Genomic DNA, 20,505 nt, shown 5'->3' on the forward strand with positions numbered 1-20,505 from the left:
AAGTAACGAGATCTCGTTTGCCGAGACCAAAACAACAATAGCGGATCTGCCTGACGAAAAGTTTGGAGTGCGGTGAATTTTTGTTAAAAAACAAGTAATCGAGTAATAATAACAATTTTGTGTCAAAAAGGTTGCGTCCCCCAGCAAAAATGATGCGTCTAGGACGCAGGGACGGGGGGGAAACCAGAACACTGCCTTATTGGAGCACATCCTGCATGCTTCCCTGAGACCGTTTTGACTCCACTACCTTTTTGGGTAGACTCGGGTAATTCCTCCATCGGTGGCCACAAATCTCGCAGTGATCCCAGCCCTACAAAACAATAAATCAGACATGTCCACCATTGAGCATTTTGTTTTTGTTGTTTTCTCCACTCACGGCAATTTTTTGTCCTTCCAGATCTTGATGAGATCTGAAGTGATGCCGGCGTCCAAGAGCAATCGGTTGACCAGATCCACGTTACCTAAAGAGCAAAAACAGAATCAGCCCCATCTGCCCGAGCCATTTGCGCCCGTCTGCTGACAGAACCAAAAATTTGTCAAACCTAATGTATTTAATTGTCCGTCTTTGTGGGCTGGAGGGGGGAAATGTTGTAGTTTGGGGTTTTGAGAAGCTAATGGCCCAGAACGCAACAGCCGTCTTCCAGAAAATGGGAAATCGTAGGCAGGCAGTACACGGATACCCGATGTGGGATAAAATATGATGTGTGGGGGGAAAAAAGATGGAAAAGCAATAAAATCAAACCCGAGTTTATGAGAGACGAGAAGGGACGGGGGAACAAGAAGGGACGGTTTCTATAATCACACGCTGACGTGTATTGAAAACACTTGTGATTAGCGGAGGACTTAATGGATGGAATAAGACAAAAATAGTCAGAGTTTACATTGTCTGCGTGTAAAATGTTCCTGGCAAGCTGTGGACGGCGGCAAATTCTTCTCCGAGACCGACATAACGGGCCATAAAAGCCCGGTTTTCTTCCAGTTCCGCAGCCACTTTGAAGCCTCGGCCTCGGTTTATCAACATTTGGGCTCGCACCTCAATCGAGTCGTGTAACTGGGGCTGCAAAGATGAGTCAATACAGAGACCCCTCACTACTTCACTCTTTTGCGGATTTCTATTGGATTCAATTGTCTCGATTGTCATTTATATCCAGGGTTGGGTAGGGTTACTTTAAGTCACGGGTGTCAAACAGGCGGCCCGGGGGCCAGACCAGGCCCGCCAAGGGATTGAATTCGGCCCGCGAGACAACACTCAGAGAAGCGCAAGAGAAAAACAAGCTGCAGGTTGAAATATGCTCTCGTCATAACTTGATGTTGCCAAAACCCGGTGCCTCTCACAAAGACACTGTACTTGTATTTATTTCTCTTTGGATTTCTTTCTTCCTCCCCCTTTCTTTTCCCCCTCCCTCACGACTTTTTATCTTTTGTTTGTCACACTCTCTCCCTCTCTCTTTTTATTTCTTTGTCCCGCCCTCTCTCCTTTTCCCTCCCTCTTTCTCTTATTTCTTTATCTCTCTTTTTCTTTCTCTTTAATCTACTAGTCCGGCCCCCGACAGAATGTTTGTTCCATCGTGTGGCCCCCGAGTTAAAATGAGTTGGACACCCCTGCTTTAAGTGGATTACTTTCAATGACTTTTGGACGACTCCAATAGCAAAAATGCTAAAAAAAGACAAAAGAAACGAAATATGAATAAAATAATGACTCACAACACGTGGTAAGCTTTCTCTCCTGGCTTTGATCTCTTTGATCTCTGGCAAAACAAACATAAAATGCGAAAGAAACAAAAGGAAAATAAATCCAAACATCATTTTTGCTGTTCCATGTATTCGGTTACTCCCCCAGCTTGCACAAAATGGAGTCATTTTATTCCTATTTCGTTTCTTTTGTCTTTTATTAGCATATTTGGTATTGGAGTCATCCAAAAGTCATTGAAAGTAATCCAGTTAAAGGAACCCTACCAACCCTGAAAATGGGGCAGGCCACTTTATGGCTGGGCAGGCAACTTTTCAGAGTTGTCTGTCCTGCTTTTTCAGACACTGCTAAAAGTAATGAAAGTAGCCTGCTTAAAACACAGCTGCTGCAACACTTGATTCTGAAGCTCCCTGCCACCTTGTCGCCCACCACGCTTTTCATTACCGAAGGAATTCCTAACGCACTTTGCTTTTTTTCGCCATGGTGGCATTGCAGGGCGATATATCCCAGCCCCCCCCCCCCCACCTCCTCCTCACGCAGTCCCCCTGTTAAACTCGCAGCTAATAACGGTGAAAGTAATCACTTAATGGAGTGAGAGCTTTTATGGCCGGCGCGTCGGGAGGACCCGATGCCGACGAGGGCAACAAACAAGGCCACGCCGACCCCGGCGCTCATTAATGCTTCGGTCAGATGTCCCGCCGGCCCCCGATTGGACTTTTACGGCGCTTGGGGCCAAAAGCCTCCTGCTTTTTGTCACGGAACACAAAGTAATTGGAGCGCCGTGTGTCGGCGCTTCACACATGTGCTCTCCGGCGTGCGATGGTCAGATTTTTGGGGGTTAGCGTCCAATGGGAGACACCGGGGAGGTGATGCCGGTGGTTCCACTTTACTAAAGCTTTGCTCGGTCATGCACAGCCAACCATAAAGAAAGAACGCTGCACTGTAACAGGGGGGGGAGGGCTCAGGGGATGGCCCCTTCACATGCTCCGACCAGATGTCTCACCTGGACATAGTTGCAAGTCAGGAGACGCCAGAAGTCGGTGGAAAACACTTTGGATGTTACAGGGGTTAAGTTAGTGATGTTAAACGTCTTGCTGTAGTCAGCGTGCGTCAGGATTGAAATATAATCAGTAAGATTAAGTTGGAAGCGTTGGATTGTCACATTTGATGATCATGTGTTGTATTTTACGATACTAAACTGGATCTAAGATACCAAACTGTAAGTCAAAGTTACAGTGCATGAAGGTCAAAATACACGGTTCCCCTGACGTTGTATCCTAGATGCGGTATTTTGAAGTCGAGTCGAAGGAGAACGAAGTTGAGTAAAGTTAGTAGAGTTTGCCGACAACCGGCTTCTTCGGCTCGGCTCACGAAAAGGAACCGGTTCTTTCGGGTCCTAAACGGCTCTTCGGGTTGGTTTTGCTTCTTGAATCCCAACATGACCAAATAGTATGTAAAATTATGCACAAAATGACTTCAAGGAAGGGGGGAATAGAACAAAAAAGAAAAAAATACCAAAATGAAAAAGTAGTGAAAAGCTGAGAAAAAAGAAACAAAAGAAAGAGAAAAAAGAAGGAAAAAAGCCAGAAAAAAAGAAAAGAAAGAAATGTAAGAAAAAAGTAAATAGAGAACAAAACGAAAAAAGTAACAGCTCGGAAAAAATAAACACAAAGAGATTTTTTTAAAGGAATTTTTAAAAAGTAGAAAAAAACAGGGAAAAAAGAAGATAAAGTTTGTGTTGCATTCAAATCATTTCCAATGATATCAAGTGAATCTTGTTGCCAAAATTGTACTTCCACTCAAAAATGTGATTAAGTACAGTTGTGTATTGTGCAACGACTCAATAAGCCCCCAAAAATGTTAATATTATGCGACAAAAGATAAAATGGAAATCTTGTGAAAGAATTGTTGTAAAAACAAATGACGTTTGTAGGCCTTACAACCTTTGCAATAGTACATGAATCAATTCATTCAAAAGAGAAAAATCATTTTGCATTGCCGGAAACTCGGCAAAATGTAACTTGATGTCAAGTTTTGGACATGTTTGATCATGAATTATCTTGCTACACTTGGGATTACGGTTGCTCACTGTTGTTTCAAGCGTTGCTCACCGACTTTGTGTGAACACTCAGACCCGGAAGGAAAATGACAGGGAACATTGGCCCCAGTTAAATAATAAAAGCCTCATCATCCAGTCCAGCCTGAATGTGGATCCTTGGTGGGACGGCAACACAGCAGTGACCTGTGTGAGTGTCCAAATACTTTTGGCCCAACAAGTTCTGCAACAGTCTGTGGTGAGTACAGAGCCAACTCAGCACACGATACTCTTATATACTTTAGTGCACGAGGGACTGGAGGTTATGGATGTCTGGAATCAAGTACAGGCACTCACACATGGGATTGTTTGGCGTTTTGGTGTCGATGTAGTTGTTGAACTCCATGAGGAACTCCGTGTTGCTCACGTCCTTGTCGGGCGGCTTCAGGTCTTTGCAATACACCCTGCGGATCGTCACTCGGGTAAGAAGCCAGACGGAAACCCGAAACGAACGAATCAGGTCGTCTTACCTCGGCGCGATGAAGGTGTAGCCGTATTCGTCAAACTTGTCCGCCAGCAGGCTCTCCGAAACTGGTGAAAGGCAGGAAAAATGACATAAGTGGCAGTTTTTTTGGAACAGGTGCCCTGTTGCCTATAGCTAAATTAAACTAGTAAAATAAACATTTTAAAATGCTCTCTCAATTGTCCATATATTCTTGACTTGACTACCGTATTTTCCGCACTATAAGGCGCACCGGGTTATAGGGCGCACGCCGAAAAATCATTTTTGGTCCTATTTTTGACATACATAAGACGCACCGGATTATAAGGCGCTACAACGGGAACGTGGACAAAACAGTCAGATAGTTCAGTCCAACTTCTTACCCCCATAACATTCCCAAAGCTTGCAAAGACGCAAATACGTGTCGAGAACATGTGCGGAAACGGTGTCTGTACGATGTCACTCAAATGCATCGTTTCAAATATCATTCGGAAGGTTAAAGTCTTGGGATTCAAGAAATGCCAACCAATCCTTAGTTTCTATTTTCTTTTTCGCTCGCAACTTTATTGTGCATATGACAATAAACACTTGGAATTGAGTTTAATTTAAAAATAGACACTCCATTTCATCCATTATCTGCACCGCTTATCACAGAAACATCGAGTTCAGTCTGAAACAAGATACAGGGACAATATAAAACCCGGAGTAGCTCAACGAAGTCGTTGTGTTCATAATAATGTGCAGCCAATGTCCTCTTATATCTGTGAGTGCAGTAAATCCAGGAGAATATTTACAAATACAGAATAGAAAAAAATGCTTTCTGTATGCCGTCAACCACGTGCTATACGCATTCATCTTTTTCGGCCAACTGCAGGCTTTGTTTCGCCCCTTTAGCCTATGCGAGCCTGTAAATGATAAAAAGGATCCTCCCCTTGACCTCCGAATAACTTTAGCCAATAGTGATCGATTCAACTGATGATCGACACATTGGTTAGCCAATGAAACGCCGGTGAATAAATCCAAGCATACACCGCGGACTACTTGGCGTTCGGGGGAAAATCGAGTCGGCGGCTGCAAGTTAGTTGGAAAACTTCATGTTGATCCATAAATAAGGCGCACTGTATTATAAGGCGCATGGTCAGCTTTTGAAAAAAATAAAGGCTTTTAGGTGCGCCTTATAGTGCGGAAAATACGGTACTTTAGTTTAAACGCGTTATTTGGTTCTTCGACAACAGTCTGCGCTACGCTTGTAACCCTAACCCTAACCACACAGAATTACAGTAGTATAAGGCTGATTTTTTTGATCGCAGCGACATTTTGGTGTCATGATGTTGAAAAAAAAATTAAAAATCACGTATTTCATGTTTTAAAAATCTTATGACTACACTTATATGTTTAATGTTAAGAAATCTATAATGGTCAAGCTAAAAAATGGATACAATCCTAATTTTAGCTTGTTTTCTCTGTATGGTTTCCACCTGAATCAATATAAAGGCAGCAAGATTATTTCTCAAATCCCAATTTGACGGTATAAAAGTTATTTGTAAAAAAAAAAATGGAATCGAGTACAGTACTTTTATGTGTTATTTAAAAGCTTGAGCCTGTAAATAGGGTTTGTTCTTTGGTTTCAATGTATGAATGAATGAAAACTTAATTTCGAACATTAAAATAAAACCAAATCAATAACTCAACAACACAATAATGTTACATAATATGTTCGAAAAGAGGGTAGTAAGAAGCAAATTGCTACTATTCCCTTCATTTTCCCTGTTAAATACACCAATGTTCATAAAAACAATAGTAATAATATTAATAACTAGACAATTCCCGCGGCAATTGTAAGAGTTGTGATTGATCTGGAAGATGATCCCGGGATAAAACATAAATTTATTAACTGGGAAAGCTGTATTTGTAAATTTTTAATTGGTTCTGTGGGGGGTACAGTGTTTACAGCTAGCTTGCGGTAATACTTGGGCTGGCTGCGCCAGCCTAACTCGTCACCAATAGTTTCTAGAGCTAGCATGAGTAAGCATAGCTTCAACCTCTCATTGCCAATACTTGGGCTGGCATAGCCAGCCCAACACCTTGCTAGCGGCGCACATAGCTGTTAGCATCCTCTCGCTAGCATCCACTCTTTGGAATTCACCATTTACCCATGGTTAAAGGTAATGTGGGTCGGGCCCCCTCAAGCCACCCTGGACAGTCCCTGCTTCGTCCCTACTTACCTCTGAAAAAGCCCTCGTTTCCATGACTACCCATAGAAATGAATGGGCCCATGTGTTCCGGATGGGAGATTCTCAAAACCCATTATTCCGGATGGGGACTTTTTTGGGTCTCCGGGGCCCCTCGCGGGGCCCTGAAGACTCGTATCGCTTATCCATATGGTCGCAGGGAAGTCCTGATCGGGCCGGAATTTTTGGTATATGAATCGTTGGGCTACTCCAAAAGCTCTGGGAGGAGAGGCTTGTCAAAATTCGGCTAAGAAGATATAGTAATTTTGATAAGATCTCGGGGGATTATAATAGTTTTGCAACTATTATAGTTATAGCACTTGGCAATGTAGTTGTGCCTTGCTGAAGCAATCACAACTAATAACAGTTATGATATAACAATAGCAACAATAACAACAAAGTTAACAGTATCACTCGTAGCCCAATTTCTTTATCTCTGTATTCCGCCAGGAATGTTTTTTTGTATTTAAATTTGAAGACGTTAATCTTTGGACATTGTTTGATCTGGTCTTGTAACTTGTTCCAAAGTTTGACTCCGCACACAGACACACACATACTTTTCCTGGTGGTTCTCACCTTGGGATTAGGAATCTACTACAGCCCCTTGATTTATAATTTCCATCTTTCCGAATGAATCATTAATGGATGTTTTCTGGCACTATGTTTTCGTTGACCTTAAATAGCAGGTGCCAAGTGAAAAATTTGACTAAATCATCTCATTTTAATCATTCGGACTGCGAGTATCAGAGTAATAAATGAAAAAGGTGTGACCTTTTTGGAACGCCAGCAAAAAAGGAGGATTACTGTATGTCCATCAGTTGAAAATGCAATTTTTAAAGGTAAAATTCTGGCGAATGCTAAGAACTGACGTGCATTGATCGAAAACATGAATTCTTAAACCTGTCCGACAAAAGTCCCAAAGAAATAAATATAAGGTACTTGCCATCTTTTCCTGCAGTGGAAGGGAAGGAGACGGACGAGAGGAAAGAGAAAAGAAAAATGGTTACGGGATCAGAGGTGACACAATATTTTATTCAAATCAGTGAATAAAAATATTGCAACGGTACAAAACAAGAAAGACACAAAAAAAAAACAAATACGAAGGTTCGGAGACGTCTGATTTTCAAATATTTTAACCAACGGTGCGCGGCAAGATTCTTTAACTCTAAAAACACTGCTCTAGGGATACAAACGACATGTGAAAAGGCATCTCTCGTTCTTACACTATTTCAAGTCGCGTAAAATAGGTGTGAACTACAGTGTCCCTGTTAAGTTTTTGTTACTGTTTTTATCATCTCATCTCATTAGCCGTACCGCTTATCCTCATTAGGGTCGCGGGGGGACTGGAGCCCATCCCAGCCATCTCCGGGCAGTGGGCAGGGGACACCCTGAACTGGTTGCCAGCCAATCGCAGGGCACACGGGGACAGACAACTCGCTCGCTCATCCACACCTAGGGACAATTTGGACCGGCCAATTAACCTGACATGCATGTTTTTGGAATGTGGGAGGAAAGCGGAGTGCCCGGAGGAAACCCACGCAAGCACGGGGAGAACATGCAAACTCCGCACAGGAAGTCTGGAGCTGGATTTGAACCCACGCAGGAGGTTCCCATGACATGGACTGTGCCGCACAAGCACTAACTACTGCGCCGCCGTGCTGCCCGTTACTGTTTTTATCATATTTAATTTTCTAAGTAGCAAAAAATAAACATCTCATCCAAAAACTAATCAACCGAAATGAAAATTGGAGGTTGGGTTAAAGCCAAGGTTTATAAGAGACCCATCTGTCCCCTAAATAACTTTTTCTTTCAATTATAATGTTGAATTGACTTCTTAAAGCGACAGTGAGTATAATTTAAGAGCCCCAATTTGGATAAAAAAAAAAAAAAAGAGCATTTAAATGTTTGAAAAATGAGCATATTTTTCAAACTAAGACAAGCTTCACTTCAAGAGAGCTGGCATTTTTGTCGGCCATCTTGCTGCTATGGGTAAGAAGAAAAATATTGCCGTTGGTCCTTTTGAGTATCCGTCGTTTGAATTCAAACTAAATCCTTCCATTTCGGTTGCGCTGCACCATAGACTAGGACTAGGTTGTTTCTATCATAAGTTATGATTTTTTTAAATAAATGCAAATCAAATGCTCCTTTTAACACTAGAGTGCAGCCAAGGATATCATATCCGCTTCATGAGGCCCAGCCTCGTCGTTTGATCAGATGTAGTCTAATTTTATTGCCCACACACTGCTAAAACCTTCATTTTGTCTTATGTTTTTATTCATTTTAAGGCAAACATAAATATGGAGTTTTTATAGCGTGGTGAGTTGGTTCAGGTGTAAAACTGCATTGACTTAACTGTTAAAATAAACCAGTTAATACATTCATAGCCAAATCATCCCCTCAATTGTTTGTGTAAATAAATTGTCACGATTACTGATTGGAATCACCCGCTCATTTGGGGCCAGTCGCTGCGGGCTATTTGATTGGCTCCCAGTCCTGTCAATCCCCTGTTGTCAGTCCGTCTGCGAACCTCTGTTAATAGAAGGCAAGCCTTTTTTGACCCTGACTCCCGCCTGTCCCGTTTTTGCTGCCGTTTGTCTCCGGCTACGACCCGTTTTGATCCCGACCTCGTCTGCTCTCCCGTTCTGACTTACGACCCGTTTTTGATCTCGACATCGTCTGCTCTCCCGTCCTGACTTACAACTGCCCATTTTGCACATCTATTTAGCTGCTCCTCTTGCACTCTTTGCACTACTGTATAATACTCATAGCTATAATTATTTAGTATATTATTAGTATTTCAATACTCCAACTCAATACAACATTTAATTTATATCTGTACATTCAAGGAAAATGTGCGGGTCAGATGTATCGACATTTCGTTCTGTATACACGTGTACAAGAATGACAATAAAGTAGATCTGAATCTGTTCAAGATCCCGACCACGTCTGCTCTCCTCTTCTGGCTTACGACTCGTTTCCGATCCCGACCACGCTTTGCTCTCCAGTCTAGGCTACCGACCCGTTTTTCCGTCCCTTACACCGCCATCGCTCGCTACGGAAGATCCACTTTTGTGTTTAGATCACAAAAGCGACTTGCTTCCCGCGTCCAGTGAGCATCGGATCACGAGCACTGCCCTTCTTCTTTCTTTTAATAAAACTGTGGGAAAACGTTACGCGATTGGGTTTTCCCCTGTGTGCTGGTCGTGACATAAATATGAGTATTGAGAAAAGATCCCTTGCCGTCTGTGATTATACTATGTATGGTTAAAAGAATAATACTAAAAACTCTGGTAAGCTAAACAAATCAAAGTTGATATTCTTTTACTCGAGAACAGAAAGTTGGATCTGGTCCCAAGGCCAAACTGATTTTGACACCCTTACAATACAGCGACATCTAGTGGTCAATCGATACACACCGTCCCTTTAAATCACAAGCGTCAAACAGGCGGCCCGTGGGCCAGATCAGGCCCAACAAAGGTTTAAATCTGGCCCGCAAGACAACAGTGAGAGAAGGGCAAGAGGAAAATGAGCTGTAGTTTTAAATATTTCTACCGGATGTCACCAAAGCCAGGTAACACTTGTGGTCGTATTTCTCCATTTCTCTCTGACTCACTTCTTTTTTATTTATTTCTCCCTATTTTTCTTTCTCCTGTTCACTCTCTCTTTTTCTCTATTTTTCTCTCACTCTCTAACTCTTTCTTTTTCTCTGTCTTGCTCTCTTTCTATTTTCTCTCTCTAATTTACACTTTAATTCTTTTTCTTTCTATTTTTCTCTTTCTTTCTCACCTTCTTTCTTTCCCTTTTTCGACCTCTCTCTCTCTCACCTCACTTTGTCTCTTTTTCTCCTGCTGACTCTTTTTCTTTCTGTCGTTTCTCTTATTCTTTTCATCTTTTTCTTTTTTCACTTTTTTTCTCTCTATTCATTTCCCCCTTCCTCTCCGTTCCTATCTCTATTCTGCGCTCTCTTTTTCTCTCACCGTTACTCACCGTCTCCCTTGTTCTCCCTATCTGTTTATCGCTCTCTTTCCCTCCCTCTCTTTCTCTCTTTCTCTTAAACTTACTCGTCCGGCCCCCGTGAGATTTTTTGATAGCGTTTGTGGCCCCCAGCTAAAACCAGTCTGACACAACTGCTTTAAATCATTCTAAAAGTCAGTGAAATCAGAATCGATGCCATGAAAACATCCTTTCTCACGAAATGAAGTAAACCAGAACCCATGTAATATTCATCGAGTGTAAAAATGTCCCTCAAACGTCCGCTAAAGCCATTCATTAGAATCAAAGGCGTTTCCTCTCCGTTTTGACCTTCGACTGAAGAAAACGTTCCGTTTTTGAGTTCTGTTCCCAGCGCCAAAACCACATCCAAGGCTTAGCGTAACAGGTGCGGCGCGGGACTGGAAAAAGACGGGCGGAACGGGTACGGAGGTTTTTGGCCAGGCTACAAAAACGTCATGATCAATCACCGGCAAAAGTCAGGAGAAATCAAGCACATATCAATGAGAAGAGGAGGTCGGGAGGAGAATACTTGCCCAGAAATGCTGGAGGCATCCCGGGACACGGCCGCGTCGGCAGATCAGGAGCAGGTCAGGAAGGAAGGACCGGAGGAGAGCGGGGAGGGCAGAACATCAAGGTTACGCAATATTTTATTCAAAGTGAATAAGAATATTGGAGACACGAGTAAGGGAAAACACTCAAATGGAACAACAGAACCCATTTTTTCTTTTTTTTGGAGAATGTTTCGCTCAGAATTCGTACACCTTTTTTCACGACCAAATTCAAGCACTTTCAAGGACTTCCAAAGCCGGTGGTTTCTGATTCTGACCCCTCTTCTGATACGACAGCTCCAAGATATTTCAATTTGGTGACAGGTTCAAGCGCGTAGGGAAATTAAGGTGTTCAATAAGTGAATTTAACAAATCATCCATTGAGTAATTCAATGTATTTATTTCAAACAAATCCCGCCATTTGTTTTTAGATACTCGTGTCGGGAAAACGGATGAAAACCATTTTTTTCTCGTTCATCTGAAGCCGTTGGTTCTAAAGGATTTTATACATTTGAATATAAAGGATTTTATACGATTGAATACACTTTACATGTATTCAGTTTAATGTAATAAAGATATTCACTGACTGGGCAAGCTGTGTGAAATGATGTCTGGGACATTTCTGATAACAAGATCCCTGGGTGAGCTGACGCAGGACGACCAGAGATTGTTGGGCAAAAACAACTACCTTGGCCCGCCCATGGGAGGAGCCGACACGCCATCATGCGGGGAGAAGATAACCAATAAGAGAAAGCTAAAGTTAGCTGCAGATGACACATAGCCAATAGGGGAATAGTAGGGTGTCTTTGCTTTGTTTGATGACATGTATAAATGATCTGGAGCAACTTGGATGGGGGCAGTCTCCTGTTTAAACTTAGATCTGCTGTTAGAAATAGTAAAAATCCGCCCCCGTGTGGTCCCTCTTAGTCATTTCTCTCTCAAAACACGGGCGCGCATAATTGTTGAATGAATGTAGGTTGTGTTTGGTTAATGGAGTTAGATAACCATTGACTCCATTATCATCCTCCTCATAGCGTAACCAGGAATATAATTTGGTCCATTTTGGCAAAAAAGTCCTTTTCTTGCCAGGAGTGTTCTTTTGTTTATTTTCTTTCGTCGAATCGTTAGCTTCAACACACGTGTTTTCCTTGCCTTCGCGATCTTCCGAAGAATTTCTCCGCCGTTTTTTCGTGCCGGAATTATTGCCGTTGTTATCACTTTCTGCATTATGTTTCGACTTATTACCGAGACTGAAAAAATGACCAATTTTGTGTTGATTTTCACCTTCCCTCGACGACAACCACCCAATAATGAGTTAATCTCGAAGCAACGGGATCTCGTTTGGGTGCGGACGAAAACTCGAACCGCGAGACCAAAACAACAATGGCGTATCTGCCTGACGAAAAGTTAGGAGCGCGAGAAATCTTTGTTAAAAAAAGTAATCGGGTAACAATGTCAATTTTGCGTCAAAAAAGTTGCGTCCCGGGGACGCACGTTGATTTGAGACGATGCGTCCCCAGCAAAAATGATGCGTCTAGGACGCAGGGATGCGGACAAACCAGAACACTGACACAAGGATACTGCTGGAAGTGTGAATTTCCCTACGGGGATGAATAAAGTATACATCTATCTTTCAGTAGAGACCAAAAGCATCCATATTCTCCAAGAACTGTCATGTCCTGCATGGTTGTCATAGCGCCCAGCTGGCCCCGCCCCTTGACACCGGCTGAGACGCATTGGACTGATTGCTTTTGTACTACACGTTGCCAGACCATTGCTTTACCGTGTTGAAGACCCGTTCATGCCTGTTTGATCCGAGTAAGGCTTAGATTGTAATTCTGCCTGCCTTTGAACCTGCTTCGTTTTGTTTCTGGTCCGTTTGTGTGTCGGACAACTTTTATTACTCAATTAAAGCGACAGATCGGAGTTCCGACTTCCTGCTTCCCGGCCCGCTTCCTGACAAGAACAGCATTGAATCGACGTCTCGGATTGGGATTTGATGCCGATTTGACAGGAACGCTAAGGGGTTCATCTCTGAGGGGCCACATAAAATGACGTGGCGGGTCACGTTTGGCCCCCCCGTCTACGAGTTTGACACGTGCTTTCAAGTCATAACATGGTGACGTTGTGACAAATTCCAAATTCGTCGTTCCGGCCGAATGCCAACAAGCCCTTGAAAAGGGAGTGATTTGTAGAGAGAATAGAGACGCTTGTCTGCAACTTTGAAGCCCCGCCGCAAATGAGTTGTTGCCGCCAAAATCCAAAGAAGACACCGCATTTCCACTGATGAACTTTCGCAGACTCTGAGAACCGTGCTGCCTTCAATGGCCTTTTTTTCCGTCGTAAAAACGCAACTGCGAGCATAACGGCCGCAAAAAGCCAGATTGTGCCAACGGGGGGGAAAAAGACCAGACTTACATTTGGCTTGCGTGATGGTGTCCCCGATGGTGGCGCGGATGTAGTGCAAGCTGTAGTCGGGCAGCACCAAAGCCAGACTGAAAAAAAAAAAAGAAAACCTCTTCTTAAAATGATATCTTGACTCTGAAGCGCAAACCCCAAATTGAACAGAAATTTGAAAAATTGCGCCATATAATTCAGTGGCCAAAATTGGAAATGTATCTCATAATGAAAAGATACTGAATTCGGTAACTGTTCTGCCTTTGAGAAACATAGAGAACAGGGGTCTCCAACCGTTTTCAAGCTGAAGGCTATTCTCTCTCTCTCTCTCTCTCTCTCAGTCTTTTAACCTCTTTTGCTCTAACTTCCTTTTTTCCTTTACTCTCTTTTCTCTTTCTCTCTACCGTTTGTGCTTTATTTTCCTTTCTCTCTCCTTCTGTCTTTCTATTTCTCTTTGGATTTCTTTCTTCCTCTCCCTTTCTCCCCCCCCCCCTCTCACGACTTTTAATCTTTTGTTTCTCACGCTCTCTCCCTCTCTCTCTTTTCCTTTCTTTGTCCCGCCCTCTCTCCTTTTCCCTCCCTCTTTCTCTTATTTCTTTATCTCTTTTTCTTTCTCTTAATCTACTAGTCCGGCCCCCGACAGAATGTTTGTTCTATCGTGTGGCCCCAGAGTTCAAATGACTTTGACACCCCTGATATAGAAGGTATTTATAAGGCACAGTAATTTTCTTTGCTCAACCAATACTTGATCTTTTGGGTTTGTTCTTTGGGTTTCAGTGTATAATACAGTCATTAAATGATAAGTAAAGGATGTTTATAAAGCACAGTCATTTTCTTTTCTCAACCAATACCTGATCTTTTGGGTTTGTTCTTTGGGTTTCAATGTATAATACAGTCATTAAATGATAAGTAAAGGATTTGTATAAAGCATTTATTTTCTTTGCTCAACCAATACTTGATCTTTTGGGTTTGTTCTTTGGGTTTCAGTGTATAATACAGTCATTAAATGATAAGTAAAGGATGTTTATAAAGCACAGTCATTTTCTTTTCTCAACCAATACCTGATCTTTTGGGTTTGTTCTTTGGGTTTCAATGTATAATACAGTCATTAAATGATAAGTAAAGGATTTGTATAAAGCATTTATTTTCTTTGCTCAACCAATACTTGATCTTTTGTGTTTGTTCTTTGGGTTTTATTGTATCATACAGTCATTAAATTATGAGTAAAGGATGTTCATAAAGCACAGTCATTTTATTTGCTCAACAAGTACTTGATCTTTTGGGTTTGTTCTTTGGGTTTTATTATATCATACAGTCATTAAATGATAAGTAAAGGATGTTTATAAAGCACAGTCATGATCTTTGCTCAACCAATACTTGATCTTTTGGGTTTGTTCTTTGGGTTTCAATGTATAATACAGTCATTAAATGATAGGTAAAGGATGTTCATAAAGCACAGTCATTTTCTTTGCTCAACCAATACTTGATCTTTTGGGTTTGTTCTTTGGGTTTCAATGTATAATACAGTCATTAAATGATAGGTAAAGGATGTGTATAAAGCACAGTCATTTTCTTTGCTCAAGCAATACTTGATCTTTTGGGTTTGTTCTTTGGGTTTCATTGTATCATACAGTCATTAAATGACGCAACCTCGGGGAAAGTTACTGTATCAATGCTACGTTTCACCGTAGTCAAAAAAGGACGGTCGGGCTTACCTGTAGTCTGTCCCCTTGACCGGCGCAAAGGTGTAGGTCCTCCGGCCCACATCGATGTAACGCTATAAGGGCGAGCACACAAGTTGAGAAGTTTGGCAAAGCTTCACAATTGAAAAAAATCAAAAGACCTCATCTTGTGATTTGACCAGTGCCGATATGGGATAGGTTCCCGTGAGACCGTCGATCATCTTCTGTCTGATCTGCGAACGAAAACGTGTGAAATCGTGCCTCGATAAGCTCCGTAGCGCCCGCGTGCGATACCTCCACTTTGATATCGTTCTCCAGTTCGGCGTCCAAAAAGTCCAGAGTCACCGGCTCGTGGAACTCGGCCGTCTAAGGGCAAAATGCATTACCGTAAATTCCGGACTATAGAGCGCACCTGATTATAAGCCGCACCCATCACATTTTAAGGGGAAAACCGATTTCGTCCATACACTAGCCGCACCTGTATATAAGCCGCATGTACCCACATCAAAAAAACACGAAATTAATCCAAGCCAAACTTCACGCTTGCATGCCTGCAAATTAGTCTGTTAAGGAAATAAATGATGTATTCATTAGACTCGCGGCTGTTCAAACGCTTCGTCCTCCTTGATCATCTAAGTTGTCTATCTCGATGTCGGAAAGATACTTTATCATGACGACGTCGTCCCACGCTCCCCTACTTTGTTACACTCCAGCAATATGCCCGTTTGCTTTTAATCTGGAAGCTGCGTCATGAGCCTTATTTTGTGCAATATGCACGACGAGGGTATGTTTACGCTCAGAAGTTGCGATCTTCCTCGGCGAATATATTCCAACCGGTCTAAATCTTACCTTACATACTCGAGCGCCAGTGGCGGCCGTTAAAAAAGTGACATCATTTGGCCGCGTCTCTGAATAAGCCGCAGGGTTGAAAATTTGGGAGAAAAGTAGCGGCTTATAGTCCGGAATTTACGGTATTATTATTTTGAAATGGACAAACGGGGATAGTCAGCAGCACTAACGCTTTATCAGTGTTTGAATAAACGTCTGCCCGGGCGTGCATATTTTACGTCGGCGCAGGGTTACTTTAACTGGATTACTTCCAATGACTTTTGGGTTACTCCAATACCAAATAGGCGAATAAAAGACAAAAGAAACTACGGAAGTTGCACTACTTCCGCATTCAGCCCAGCGATCATTGGATCATGGGCGCAACCCTATCCCTTTCTTCTAATTAAACTTGTGAAAAACGTAACGCAATTGGGTCCTGTTTCCGTTCTGGTCTTGACACATTCCATTTTTTACTTGCAGCGCCATGTTGCATACACTGTTTCACAACGTTGATATAAATGACACCAAAGACGATTCAATTAAAAACAAATCATACGTATGATTATATAATAAAATCTGTTATTTTAGTCTCGGTCTGTTTTACTTCGAAGTGGGACGACGTGTTTGCGCGTCAATAAACCGCGTTCGATTCCCGTTTTGGTGAAAATTTGCCATCGATGAAGACTAAAAGAATGAAGAAGACGTCGTACCGGCGGCTGGAGGTTGGGGTGGAGAAGAACGTATCCGTTGGGGTCGATCGCAAAGTAGTATCCGTTTGGTCCGAACTGCAAAAAAGGAAAAAAGAAAACCATGAGTGACGTAAAGAACCAACCCCGAGGGCCCGGACCGTGATTTATCAGGGCCCTTCCTGAATAATGCTGAAATCGGCGGCAAAAACCATATGAAATTATTTCTCACTTCAGTAAAATATTCCCATAGCCCCTGCGTGCAATATTTGACCACTAGATGGCACTCTGTTGTCTAAAGCGAGAGAAAAACAATGTCGCAGAAGCATCAAGAAGCCAAACAAACATGGTGGCGCCCTCCAGGTATGTATTCCGCTATATTCTCCACCAATGACTAGCATAATTCAGGAAATGATTATAAAATATGAAAATAATGTACTAGCGTCTGCCCCTGCTCGAAGGTAAATAGTTTAAAATGTTATATTTGTAGTTTTTTAACCAGTACTGTCACGGTTGCCATGGTGCCCAATTGGCCCCAACTGTGGGGCGCCAGCTGCGGGTTGTTGACGGATTGGATTCCCTCTTATCTAAGCTCTGTACTCTCACTCACCCTTTGTTAGTCCGTCAACGAACCTCTGCCCCCCAAGACGTGGCTTTTAACTCTGTCCGGTTTCCTGCCTGCGTTTCCTGTCCGGTATCGTTCCCATCTATGTTTGTCCTGTTTATTATTATCTCCAGTTATCATTCCCGTCTAGTTTGTCCTTTTTATTTTTCAGTATCCTGTTTCCTTATCAATCCTGTCTGTCCCGTCCTGTCCGGTATCGACCCCATCTGTCCGATATCAACTCGGGCAATTGGAGTCGATCTCGTCGGCCTCTGGCTTCCCTGTCATTCCACGCCAGACTGCTGCCCATTTTCCGAGGGAAAGAAATAAGTGAAAGAGAGAGGGAGAGAAAAGAGAGAATTTAAGAAACAAAATAAAAGAAAAAGAAAAAGAGAAAGAGAGAAGAGGAGAAAGAGAGAAGGGGAAAGCAATAGAGAGAGAGAGAGAGAGAGAGAGAGAGAGAGAGAGAGAATGTAAGAAACAAAAGAGATAAAAAGAGAAATAGTGAGGGAGAGTGAAAGAAGATAGAAAGAAATCCAAAGAAAAAGAGAAAGAGATAAGGGAGAAAGAGAGAAGGGGAAAGCAATAGAGAGAAAAATAGAATGTAAGAAACAAAAGAAATAAAAAGAGAAATAGTGAGAGAGGCTGATAGAAAGAGAGAGAAAAAGAAATCCAAAGAAAAATCGAATGAGAGAAAGAGAGGAGAAAGACAGAATGTAAGAAAGTAAAAAAGTTAAAAAGAGAAATAGTGAGAAAGGGTGAAAGAAAGAGAGAGAAAAAGAAATCAAAAAAAATAGAACAAGAGAGAGAGGAGAAAGAGAAAAGGGAAAACCAATAGAGAGAGAGAGAGAATGAGAGAAAAGGGAAAGAGAAGGAAAAAAAGAGAGAACAAAAGAAGGTAAAAAGAGACAAAAAGGAACAAAGAAAGAGAAAAAGAGAGTCAGAGAGTGAAAAAGAGAGTCAGAGAGTGAAAGAGAGAGAGATAGAGAGTGAGAGAGGGAGATAGAGAGAGAAATACAAGTCCAGCGTTTGTGAGAGGCAGCTATCTTTGGCAACATCAAGTGGACATATTTCAACCTACAGCTCGTTTTTCTCTCGCGCTTCCCTCGGCGTTGTCCCGCGGGCCGGATTCAATCCCTTAGCTGGGCCTGATCCGGCCCGCGGACCGCCCGTCCGACACCCCCGGTTTAGAGCGCGTTTCGACCGATTTCGCTTCGTAACATCGAATTTCAGAAGGTTTTTCTGGGTCTTACGGTAAAACGTGGCGTGAGCCTCTTGATGTCCTCCAGGGAGACGTCGATGGCCATGACGCCCAAGATGAGCTGGTTCTGGGATTTCTGTTTCGGAGAAATTCAAAAAAAAGTCAATCGAGGGGGTCTCATCGCGAAGATCCTCTGGAGGAAAGCCTCCTGGATGTCTGTCACGCCGCCGTGAGTCAGAGGCCAGGTATTTGCATTTGACTCACGTCGACCCACTTAGGTTCCGCCGTCGTTCGTCTCGGGTTCGATTTCTGGCGCGGAAACTCGCGGAGGAGCTAACGTCGAGAACCAATTCAAAGTCCATTATTTTGGTGTTGAATTATTGCTTATGTTCTGTTTTTATTTTAATGTTCGAATAAAGTTTTCATTCATTCAAATATGCCCCTGGTGTCCCACTAGCCCATAAACTGTGTCTAATGAAATGACACTATGAGATACATATGTGTGTATATATATATATATATATATATATATATATATACATGGTTTACACACCTTAACAACACAGGTGTGGTAGTGTCTTGGGCAAGTACAGCCTGGTGGTGCCCATCCCTCTCCAGACTGTTTTTTGGGGTAGAGGTTTGCGCCCCCAAATGAAACAGATGGTACTGGTTTCCATGTTTACCAGGAGCGGACTCCTGATCTGACTAGTGTGTACGTGTATATATATATATATATATATATATATATACATACACACACTGTATATGTCATGGTTGCCATGGAGCCCAATTGACCCCGCCCGTGTGGCACCAGCTGCGGCTCGTTGACGGATTGGCTTCCCTTCTATTCAAACCCAGTCCTGTCACTCTTTTTGTCAGCCTGTCAACGAACTTCTGCCCTGCAAGACGTGGATTTTGACTCGGTCCTGTTCCTGTTAGTATTTCCTGTCCGGTATTGTTCCTGTTTAATTTCGGTTTCCAGTTTTGTTTCTGTCTATTCTTGTTCTGTTTATTATTTTCTCCAGTTTTCATTCCCGTCTAGTTTGTCCTGTTTATTTTTTATATCCTGTTTTATTATATATCCTGTCTGTCCTTTCCTGTCTCTTCCCCATCTGTCTGATATCAACTCAGGCAAATGGAATCGATCTTGTCGGTCTCTGGCTTCCTGTTTTTCCACGCCAGACTGCTGCCTCCCCATTTCCCATGAAATAAAAGGCTTGTGTGAGAACGTCACGCGTTTGGGTCCTGATCCTTTTCTGGTTCCTGACAAAATCTGCACCAAAAGTGTGATGTCATCATGTCTGTATGGACCAAACTCTCTGAGGAATGCTTCCAGCACCTTGTTGAATTTATATATATTTACATATTATAACTGCGGTGTACCCACTTCTCTCAACATGCACAGTAATGTAATTGATGTTGTCAAGCTGTTTGGATTTATTTTCGTTTTTCTTTTTTTTTATGTCAGTTTTGCCGGACGTTGCATGTTGTGCTAAAATGCTAATTCCCCTTATAGATCAAAGAGATTACTGTTGGACTCATCATCGCAGGACACTTATACAGAAACTATACAACATAAATCAGAAGGAATTTCAATAAAACAAAAGTTATTATTACACACGTTACATATATAACAGCGTTACTTATAATAAGGTTTTTTCGAACGCCGCTAATAAAAACCTACCTTGGAGCCCGTGTTGGTCTTGTTGAAGACGGGCAAAGTTCCGGTGATGACGAGTCCCAGTTCCTATCCGAGACAGAACAGTTAGAAAAGGCAAATACTCAAAGCGGTTCTCAGCCTGTTAAGCGCCGGTCCCGGTAACGAAGGCCAGAGGCCTTTTTTTCCCCGTCGGCCTCTTATCGGCCCGTAAAGCGTCCGCGTGAAAAATGCTTCGGATACGGAAAAATAAAAGCTTCATTTGTCAAAGGGGTCGCCCGGCCAATTAGCGTCGGGTTGAGAGCGAGTTGAGCCAGATAACGCATTTTGAAAAAAATGGAAATGTTGTTTTTCTGTAGAAAACGGTGCCGCCCCGTTAATCCCTCCCGACATCTGTCTTCCGTCTTATTCGTTCCCCCGACATTTACCTTGAAGCACTCTCGGGCATTTG

The 20,505-nt window shown here is 42.5% G+C and overlaps 1 protein-coding gene across 1 annotated transcript in view; it reads right to left on the minus strand.

Annotated features, from left to right (window-relative positions):
* Positions 1-20,505, minus strand: part of LOC148356142 (voltage-dependent calcium channel subunit alpha-2/delta-1-like) — a 122,264-nt gene that overhangs the window by 35,567 nt on the left and 66,192 nt on the right. Inside the window, exons 16-26 of the mRNA XM_088346849.1 lie at positions 20,082-20,144; positions 18,450-18,533; positions 16,617-16,691; positions 15,373-15,444; positions 15,240-15,311; positions 15,112-15,173; positions 13,418-13,494; positions 4,256-4,316; positions 4,083-4,189; positions 377-461; positions 248-310 (exon numbers count right to left, since the gene is read on the minus strand). Of these exons, the coding sequence (XP_088202975.1) occupies positions 248-310; positions 377-461; positions 4,083-4,189; positions 4,256-4,316; positions 13,418-13,494; positions 15,112-15,173; positions 15,240-15,311; positions 15,373-15,444; positions 16,617-16,691; positions 18,450-18,533; positions 20,082-20,144 (821 nt within the window). The remainder of the gene's footprint in view (positions 1-247; positions 311-376; positions 462-4,082; positions 4,190-4,255; positions 4,317-13,417; positions 13,495-15,111; positions 15,174-15,239; positions 15,312-15,372; positions 15,445-16,616; positions 16,692-18,449; positions 18,534-20,081; positions 20,145-20,505) is intronic.

Source organism: Urocampus carinirostris, chromosome 11, assembly GCF_059441175.1.
Source record: "Urocampus carinirostris isolate Australia breed hairy pipefish chromosome 11, RoL_Ucar_1.0, whole genome shotgun sequence".
Classification (NCBI taxonomy): domain Eukaryota; kingdom Metazoa; phylum Chordata; class Actinopteri; order Syngnathiformes; family Syngnathidae; genus Urocampus; species Urocampus carinirostris.